We start from the raw sequence: 9,017 nt of genomic DNA on the forward strand, positions 1-9,017 counted from the left end.
CAGCCACTGGAAAAAGCCACCTTTACTGGCAAGGAGTCAGGAGGGGGAGACCCCCCCAAAGGTCTTTGGCAAGTGGGGATGAGGTCGAGGGGGGCCTGGGCACCCCTTCCCTTCACGTGGGTGTCCTGGGGAGGGCTTCCTTTGCCTCCTCCTCCGAAGCCTCCCCCATCACCACCTGCTCCAGAGTGTGCCCCCTGAGCTTGCTCTCTACCAGCAGGGCACAGGACAGGGCCGGGAGAGGCCCGTTCTCCCTGTAGTGGCCTCGGACAAACAGGGCCCTCTCCTCACCTTCGGCCCCCTCCACGGCCAGCCCGTGGGCCTGGCACAGGGCTTTGGTCTCTGCCAGGCTGTCCATGGCCAGGAGGTGGGCCAGGCGGCCCAGCGGGTAAGTCTGGCCTCGAGGGGTACCCAGGGCCCGTGCCAGGGCAGCCAGGGCCCTGCGGCGGGCTGGGCCCACGTGGCGCTGGGCAGCTCGGCTGGGCAGGTAGGGCAGGGCACGGAGCAGGCGGAAGAGGCGGGCCGCGTTTCCCTCTCGGAAGGCGGCATCCACGGCCAGGGCCTGGCGCAGAGCTCGGCAGGAGCGCAGACCGGGGGGCAGCAGCAGGACCTGGTGCAGGGCCTCGCCCGAGCCTGGCGGGAGGAGGAGGGAGAAGGGCTGGCGGGAGGCAGCACCATGGACAGCGCCGTGGTGCTGGAGGGACAGCGCCGCCTCCCCGCCGCCCCCCATACCCTCTCCCCCGCCCCGCCTCCGCTCATCTCCCCTTTCCCCCCCATCCATCCCCTCCCAGCTCCCCGCTCCCCACCCCCGGGCCCGGGAGCCTCAGGAATCTCAGGCCGGGCCTTGCAGCAGGCCCGGGGTCCTTTCTGGGCCTCGGTCTCCCCAGATGCACTGGGGCACTCACCGAGGTTGTAGAGCAGGAAGAGGCTCTGGAAGAGGCCCTGGCGCGGGTGGGCCTCGGGGCTGGCGGCGTCGGCGTAGCAGCGCCGCAGGGAGCCGAAGGCCTCCTGCATCTGCGTGTGCAGCAGCTGCGGGTCCAGCCCCGCGCCGGGGCCCCGGCCGGGGTCGCCGCCGGGCGGGCCGGCCACGCAGAGCTGGCAGGCGAGCGCGGCCTCGAGCACGGCGGCCGCGTCTCGCGGGGGCGCGGCGGGCTGCAGCACCAGGTCGAGACGCACGGCGCGCAGCCGGTCCCACACAAAGGCGGCCACGTCCGGCGGGGGCACGTCGGCGCGGCCCGCCACCTCGGCGGCCAGGTAGCGCACGGTGGCGAGCAGCACGCGCGGCGGCCGCAACTGGCTCGGGGGCGGGCGCGCCTTGCCCGCCGCCGGCCGAGCGTACTCCTTGACGGCGCGCGCGGGGGCCGCCTCCAGCCGGTGCAGGCGCCGCTGCCGCTCGCGCGCCGCGCGCTCCGCCTCGGGGCACAGGTCCGGGCACGTGCCCAGCGGGAGCGCGCCGCCGAGCGGCATGCCGGGGCTAGGAGCGCACGGCGCGTGCGACCGCGCGTGCGCCGGGGAAAGGCGAGAAGGAGGCTCCGGTCCGGCTGGGCTCGGCCCCGCCCCCCAAACCTCCTCCTCCTCGGCCAGTCCTAGCCCCGCCCCTCGCCCCCGCCCCGCTTCGGCCCTCCCCGGATCTCCAGCTCTTGGGCGTGAGCCCCACGCTCTTCCCACGTGATGCTGACCTCGGCCTTGTCCCGCCCCTGCCGATCAGCCCTTCCCACCCTTGGGGCCCAGCGCCAACTCCGCGATCCCAACGTCTGACCCCCAGCTTCCTGTGCTTCCGCCCAGCCGTACCCCTGACGTCTTATCCGCCTTATTGGCTACGTCCCCGTTAGTGGGCTCCGCCCCTCCAGGGCTGAAGCGACCGCCTCCCAATCACAGCCTGTCTGTCTTGCTTAGTCCCGCCTCTCTCCCGATCACAGCCATCACTTCTTCCTAGCCCCTCCCCTACACACCTCCCTCCAAACCAGGAACAAGCCCTACCTGCCCAATTGTGGCCCGACCCACCTAAGCACTACTTCCTGCTTCCGCCTCCCCGGACACAGCCGAGCGGCAAAAGGGCAAATCGTACACAGTAATGCAGCCCAGGCCCGCTTACATAATGCACCTCGTGGCGCCCGTTGATGACGCATCAATTCCGTAAAATGGCCATTTGAGCTCCCGGCCCCCTCCCATAATGCCCCAGGTGTAGTCCTCGTTCCGGTTTTCCCAGAATGCCTCGGGTTGTAGTTCATTTCAATGCATTCAGCAAGCATTTATTGAGCCCCCGTGAAGCAGGCACTGGGATACAGACAGAAGCCCCTGCGCTCCAGGGGAGTCCATTATCCCGGGATAAGCATGTGTTCACACACAGGCCATTCATTCATTCATTCATTCATTCACTTCCAGGTGGGAAGGGGAGGGATGGCGCTCCCGGCCCGGGGAATGGCCGGCAAAGGCCTGTAGCTGGGAGATGGAAGGGATTGCGCAAGGAAGCGCAGGGGGGGCCCCCGTGCGGCCGGCGGGGGCAGGGCAGGGTCACCAGGGCTGGGCAGTGCAGTGGTTTAAAGGGCACTTGGGGAACTTCCAATTGGCAGTTGTGAGGACCCCAGCTGGAAGGGGGGGCTGGTCATCGAACACCAGGGACAAAGGTCCTCATGACTCCCCACGGGGGGGAAGGGGGGAGGGCAAGGACGCCGACCCCCCTCTGACAGCTGGGGGAGTCCAGGCCGGGCCTCCAAGGCCTCTCTGGCGCCCCCGGGCGAGGCGCGGCTCACGCCCGCAGGTGCAGGTGCAGGATCTCTTCCGCGCGCCGCAAGTACTCGGCCGCCTTCCTCTTCACCCCTTCCTGGCGGGCGCTGTTTGGATCCCCTGTGGGAAGGAGCCGGGGCCTCAGGCTTCCGGTCTGGTCGGCCTCGGGGTCCCTCTGAGCTCATCTCCCCCCCCCCCCCACGCAGTACCTGGGCACGGCTGGTTCAGCCAGAACAATCAGCCCCACCCCTTCATTTTACACAGAGGGAAACTGAGGCCCAGAGAAGAGAAAGGATTTGTCTTCCATCACTCAAGAGGATGAGAGCAGAGCCAGAATTTGAACTCAAGTCCTCTGACTCTAAAGCCAGGGTCCCTTCCTTCACACCATGTGTACCTGCACTAGAGGTAGACAGCCCCCTGAGATCAGGGCCCACCTCACATCTCTGTTCCACCACAACTGAGCTGCTGGGCTGGGCTTGGAGCCAGGAAGACCTGAGTTCAAATCCAGCCTTGGACATTTGGTAACTATGGGACCCTGGGCAAGTCACTTTCACCTCTGTCTCAGTTTCCTCATCCATAAAAAGGTGATAATTGGGCACTTATCCTGAAGCCTGGTACACAGTTGGTGCTCTATAAATGTTAGTGATTATTAGGGCCTTACAGGCAATAGGGGGTGCCACGTTCCTCCCCCCACCTTCCTGCCCCAGGCTCGGGCATCTTCTCTCCTCCTCCCACATGTCCCAATCACTGGGGGACATCTCTGCCTCCTTCCCTGCTAGAAGATGAGTCGAGGGTCTGGGTGAGCTCCTTTTCTGTGCTGACAGGCAGCGGCCGCCCGAGCCAAGCCCAGCTCACCTGGCACCCCCCGGAGGAGGACATCCACTCCATCCCGGTATCCCTGCAGGGCTGAGGCGTAGGCTCCCGCGCGCTCATCCTTCAGGGCCTGGGTGATGAGTTCTGTGGCTTGGTTTAGGTAGGCTGGGCGTGGGCCCTTGCCCTCCTCCTCCTCTTCCTCCCCTCCTCCCGGCTCCCAGGGTGTCTGGTCCCGGGTCTGGGGCTCTGTCCCCAAGGAAGCCAGCTCTGCCACGTGGGTGGGGCTGGGTCCGGGTGCAGCACCTTCTAGGGCCCAGAGAAGAGGAGCTCAGAGCCAACACCACCTGCCTCCCTGTCCCGCCCACCACTCTTCACACTCATGGCTGACAAGTCCCCACAGGCTGGTCCTGTGTGTGTGGGGGGGGGGGGGGGGCTGTAGAACTGAAAGCCCATGAGGCTGAACCCAGCCCCGCCCACCACAAGGTGGGTGGCCTGAGTTCAAGTCCTGCCCCAGGCTTACTCCATGGTTCCCACCTCGGAGGCCCCGCAGCCTGGCTCTGGCCCTCCTCACTCCAGATTCCAGGGCTTTCCTGGCCTCTGGGGCTTCAAGGCTCACGTGGAAATGTTTAGTTTTCACTGCCTGGGTCCTAGCTGGGTGGAGGGCAGAGCCCGAGCTGGGCGCTCAGCCAGCAGAAAGCCCAGGGGTCTACCCCCAGTGACCACTGGCCATCCTCGGAGTTGGAGGGGCCCTCATACCCCCGCCAGTTCCACTCCCCAAGGGGTGCCCCAGCTTTCATTCAAATACTCCTTGGGGATGAGAAACTCATTACCTCCCAAGGGAGTCTCCCCCCCCCCCTGCTGTCCCCGGTGGTTCCCTGTCATGTACCTTCTTTGGAGAATGGGTCAAAGAGCGCCAGCTCTGCCTCAGTCAGGGGTCCTCGGGCCGCGGGGCTGGGCTCTTCTTCAGGAGCCCCACAATCAAACAGAAGATCAAGGGCCTCCTGAGCAGGGCTGGATGGAGGCTGGGTCCCTGCAGAAAGAAGCCACAAGGGGGCTGCACCTCTCGATGGAGCTCATCCGGGACCACTGAGGCCAGGGACCACAGCCACCTGCTATGGCAAGCCACTAAGCATTTAGGGGACGCCAGCTGTGTACCAGAAACAGGCCCTGCCTTCAGGGAGCTCACCTCTTAAGGGCAGATACAAGAGCCCACTGAGGCCCAGTGTCTAAGTGTCTAGGCAGTATTTGAACTCACTTCTTCCTGAGTGCAAGCCCAGTGCTCTAGTCACTGAGCCACCCTGCCTCTCTAAGAGGCACGGACCTCCAAAGTGCCCCCCCAAATAAATGTACAGGTGATCTGGGAAGAAGCTAACAGCCGGGAGCAGGAGGCAGGGAGGGAGGAGAGTCCTGGGGGGTGGTAAAGGGGCGGTGATGAACAAGGGCAAAGACCTGGAGGTGGGAGATGTGCACTGTGCCAGCTGGAGGGGCTGGGTCCAGTGACTGGCATACAGTAGGCACTTCATAAATGCTTATCCAGGGAGCCACCAGAGCTCCAGGAGCAGGGTGGAACGGCCAGGCTTGTTCCGGGTGGTCATTTGGACCGAGGGGGCCATGGGCACAGTCCAGGCAGGAGGTGATGAGGCCTGAATGAGGGCAAAGGTGGAATGGGCCACAGGACCCCTGCTCTGGGAGTGGGAGGGGCCTTCAAGGCCCAAGTGGTCAGGCGACTCGCCCAGGGTCACACAGCTAGTGAGAGGAAGGTCTCTTATGCTCCCCCCACTGCACACTGTCCCTGGGGGGTCCTCATCAGAGATGGGGGAGTTAGGAAAAGGGTGGTCCTTGGGGCAAGAGAAGATGCCTTCCATGTTGGACACAGCTTGGGAGATACCTGCAGCACACTCAGTCCCTCCTCAGGGTTTGCTGATTGACTGAAGGATCACAACCCCCCCCTAGTACCTGACTTCTCACTCTCCTCCTCCAGCTCTTCCCGGCCCAGCCGCTCTGCTGGCAGAGCCCGTGGCAAGCGGGGCTCCTCTGGGGGCAGTGTGGGCACCAGGGGCGGTGGCAGGATGTGCAGGCCACTGGGTTCTAAGGGCCGGCTCACGTCCCCACCCTAAAGGAGGGGAAAGTTGGAGGGGTCATTGGATCCAGGCGTCTGAGCTCAGAGGGCCCTGTGTCCCTCCCGAGGGGGAAACTGAGGCAGAGGCGGTAGGCACAAGGGGCCCCCACGGGCTCTTCTGAGTCTGGGGGAGGGCTGGGGGGGGGACTTACTCGGAAGAACTCCTTGAGTTGGGGGCTGTTGTTGAGGGCAGGAATGTTGACCGTGAAACGCAGCATGTCCTCGGCCGCCTTCCGCCGCTCCTCAATCACTGAGGCCTCGAATCGGCCTGTGGCCAAGCATCCGAGAGAGCCTTGAGGCCTCCTTCCCCCCCCCCCCCCGCCCCCCGGGCCCTCCCTCACCATCTCAGGGCCAGGGCCAAGGGAGCCAATGGGCCAATGGACAAGACACCCGGAGGCCCTGGGATGGGGCCAAGGAGGCCTGGCAGCCACTTAAGACCTCAGGTATCCCACCTGGGCAGAAGGGGGCCCAGTCCTTTCCAGAAGATGGGGGTCATCACCCCCACCTCCAGTGGGCTCCACTGGGCCTGCATGGGTTGTGTCCCCACCTCAAACAAACCTGCCCGCTCACGGTCTTCCTTTTGTGATTAAAACTTGTCTTTCTCAGTGACAGGGCATGGGATGTCCTTGTTAATGAGGCGGGGGCATTTCCATAACTGTCATGGGGAGGGGGATTTGCTTGGCCTACTTGGCCCCCAAGGACAGAAGCAGGAGCAGGGGGAGGTGGGGAGAGGCAGCTTCTGGCTGGGGTCAGAACGACTGCAGTGGGGGGACCGGCAGCAGCCCAGGCCGGGGCCCCCATGCCCCCTCCCCACCCCAGGCTACAGAGGACTGGCACTGGGCCCATGGTCTGGGGCAGTCCTAGTTGAGGAGAGGGCTGAGGCCATCTGGGGTTCTCTGGCCCGGGCCTCAGGACACTCACCAAAGACCTGTGCTGGAGGAAAGGCCGGGAATTCCTCCAGGCGGCGGAAGAGGTTGCGGTGGGTGTAGGCCAGGTCCCCATGCAGGCGGCGGAAGTCACTGTAGCGCTTCCAGACGACCACCTGGACCAGAGGGAACAGATCTGGCACCCAGAGCCTCAGGGAGGCCTCCAGAGGGGCCGGGACTGGCCTGAGAAGAGGGCTGGCTGGGCCAGGCAGCCCCCTCCCACCACCCCTCTGCCATCCAGCCCTGGTGGGGAGGGGTCCCTTTCTCCAGTTACCTCCTTAACATCCTCTTGGTTTGTCTTCGAGATGAACTGAGGGAGAAGAAATGGAGAGCAGGTGAGGAGCCATCCCACCTGGCCCCGCCCCACCCCCATAGGCCAGCACCAGGTCATTCTCCTCCTTAAAGAGTTCCAGAGGGAGTCTCAGCCCTGCCCCACCCCCCCAAGGCCCATCCACTTCAAAGGACAAAGCTTCCTTCATCCCTGCAGTAACTGGGGAGAAGAGAAAGCCGAGGGCAGACTTGGGGGCATCGGAAGACCTGAGTTCAAATCTAGCCTCAGACACTAGCTGTGTAACCTTGGGCAAGTCATCTAACCTCAGTCTGCCTCCCTTCCTCCCCTGTACATTGGGGATGACAACCGCTTTTCTCTTTGGGCCCCAAGGTGTTGGGAGGATCAGATGAGAAAGCATGTAAATCACTTTGCAAATCTTAAAGCACCATTCTGACTTGACCTTCCTTCTCCCAGAGGATCCTGACATCGGGGTGACGTCCCAACTTGCAGTGAGCTGGATTTAAGTGGGGGAGGGCTGTGCAGGGTCACCAGCTTCACTCTCCTGGGGCCATCTGGGGCCAGGGCAAGTTTGAGGCAATCGGGGTTAAGTGACTCGCCCAGGGTCACATGGCTAGTAAGTGTCAAGAGCAGGAGGCTGAATTGGAACTCCGGTCCTCCAGACTCCAGGGCCACCATGAAAAGGTAATAATCATGACAATCACAGTAACAATAACTTAATGATAGCACTGCACTCGCAGCCCGAAGACCAGGGTTCAGGCTGTGAGCTTGGGCATCGCTTAAACCTCTCCGAGCCTCCGTTTCCTCTTCTGTAAGATGGGAGGCAGGAAGGAGGGAAGAGTGGGGGGAGGGGGCAGAGTTCTAGGTGGGCTTCCCATGGGGAGCAGCGCCCGCCCCCAGAGCGGCGAGTGTATGGGGAGGGGGGTTCGTCACAAGAGGACTCCGGGCCTCAGTTTCCTCCTCCCTAACGTAGTCTCGAGCCCCTTCCATCCCTGCCCCCCCCCCCCCCCCCGCGAGGACGCCTGCGCCATTAAGTTCTCAGCTAGCGGGGCAGGAGAAACACTGGCCAGGGGAAGTCGTTTCGGTAAGAGGCAGCGGCCCCTAGATTTTTATAAACCGGTCTATAAAGTAAAGTAGGGGCCACCCCAAACAAACAAGTCTGGAGCTGGGGCCCCGCCCATCCTGGCCCTGCCCCCTCGCTTCACTGTTAAAGGAACCCGGACAAGGTTCCCCCCCCCCCTCCCCTTTAAATTAGAGCAATCCTAAATTCTTACGGGGGCTCCACCCCCGCCTAACCCTCGGGGATGGGACTGTCCGACCCCGCCCACATGCAAGACCCCCCCCCCTTAAAGGGGCCTTGCCCCACTGACCTGCGCCGTCACTTTATACTCTGTGTAGCCCTTGGGGTGGGTCCGCGTGTCCGACACTGTGTACAGCCGCCGGAAGTCGTCCTTCGCTTTGAGGGACATCCTCGAGGAGCCGGAGCCCAGCGGACCCCGGCGCCTCGGCCTGGCCGTGGGCCTCCTCTTCCACGCTGTCCCCTCCCCTCCCGTCCAGCCTCCGACGGGCACCGCCTCTTCTGCGCGTGCGCAAGGCTCTCCCCCATCCGGAGATTGCACCCGCAGGGACATTCCTAAACCGTGTTCTTCGAGATGGTGTGGAACGAGGCGCTCGACAGAAAAGGCCGCCCCCTGGCGACGGGGAAGGGGTAGAACTCGACTGGGAAGGTCGCTGCGGGGCGGAGTCCGCACCTCTCCCTGGGAGGAGCCCCGGACACGGGGCAACTAGCGTTTATTGATCACCTACCAGGTGCCCGGCCTTGAGCCCACCCCCTCATTTCACATCTGGGGAAACTGAGTCCTGCAAGGTCTCCCAGAGCTTAGGGCTCGAGAGAGAAGGAAACGGAGGCCCCGCTCCGAGGAGGGTCGGACGGGAGCTCGGCCCCGCCCCCCATCCCCCCCCCCCCCCGGCCCAAGTGCGCCGCCCGCCCGTGGGGCGGCTGAGGCTCGCGTCGGACGTGACCCGCTCGAGGGCAGACGTGGGCATCAGGGGCTTTCGGCCCGCGCTCTGCCTCAGTTTACTCTTCTGCAAAACGTCTCCGGCTTGTCGTGAAGACAAAATGACCGTCGGTGGAGCGCTCGCTATT

At 64.0% G+C, this 9,017-nt stretch overlaps 2 protein-coding genes across 3 annotated transcripts; both read right to left on the reverse strand.

The window, feature by feature from the left end:
- Window positions 1-7: 7 nt before the first annotated feature.
- Window positions 8-1,554, reverse strand: SAC3D1 (SAC3 domain containing 1). The gene is made up of 2 exons (XM_043969581.1): window positions 903-1,554; window positions 8-630 (listed from the first exon to the last, which is right to left on the reverse strand). The coding sequence occupies exons 1-2, from the start codon at window positions 1,462-1,464 to the stop codon at window positions 113-115; spliced, it is 1,080 nt and encodes a 359-aa protein (XP_043825516.1). The 5' UTR covers window positions 1,465-1,554; the 3' UTR covers window positions 8-112.
- A 669-nt stretch (window positions 1,555-2,223) lies between these two features.
- SNX15 (sorting nexin 15) lies at window positions 2,224-8,735 on the reverse strand. 2 transcript variants are annotated; one of them, XM_043971107.1, is made up of 8 exons: window positions 8,242-8,735; window positions 6,857-6,892; window positions 6,578-6,698; window positions 5,809-5,924; window positions 5,494-5,650; window positions 4,424-4,567; window positions 3,580-3,840; window positions 2,224-2,844 (listed from the first exon to the last, which is right to left on the reverse strand). In XM_043971107.1, the coding sequence occupies exons 1-8, from the start codon at window positions 8,500-8,502 to the stop codon at window positions 2,747-2,749; spliced, it is 1,194 nt and encodes a 397-aa protein (XP_043827042.1). In that variant the 5' UTR covers window positions 8,503-8,735; the 3' UTR covers window positions 2,224-2,746. The 2 variants fall into 2 exon arrangements, with proteins under 2 accessions (XP_043827042.1, XP_043827041.1); XM_043971106.1 differs by having other exon boundaries at window positions 3,580-3,843; window positions 8,242-8,733.
- Between the last annotated feature and the right edge of the window lie 282 nt (window positions 8,736-9,017).

The sequence above is a fragment of the Dromiciops gliroides genome, chromosome 6, assembly GCF_019393635.1.
Source record: "Dromiciops gliroides isolate mDroGli1 chromosome 6, mDroGli1.pri, whole genome shotgun sequence".
Classification (NCBI taxonomy): Eukaryota; Metazoa; Chordata; class Mammalia; order Microbiotheria; family Microbiotheriidae; genus Dromiciops; species Dromiciops gliroides.

Bases quoted from the DNA above. Each gene is read 5' to 3' on its own strand.
- SAC3D1 (XM_043969581.1), bottom strand. From the start codon at position 1,464: ATGCCGCTCGGCGGCGCGCTCCCGCTGGGCACGTGCCCGGACCTGTGC. The intron at 631-902 runs GTGAGTGCCCCA...TCCTCCCGCCAG, and splicing joins CTTCCTGCTCTACAACCTCG to GCTCGGGCGAGGCCCTGCAC.
- SNX15 (XM_043971106.1), bottom strand. From the start codon at position 8,502: ATGTCCCTGCGGGTGCAATCTCCGGATGGGGGAGAGCCTTGCGCACGC. The intron at 6,699-6,856 runs GTAACTGGAGAA...CCTCTGGTCCAG, and splicing joins ACCAAGAGGATGTTAAGGAG to GTGGTCGTCTGGAAGCGCTA. The intron at 3,844-4,423 runs GTACATGACAGG...TCTGGGCCCTAG, and splicing joins TGACCCATTCTCCAAAGAAG to AAGGTGCTGCACCCGGACCC.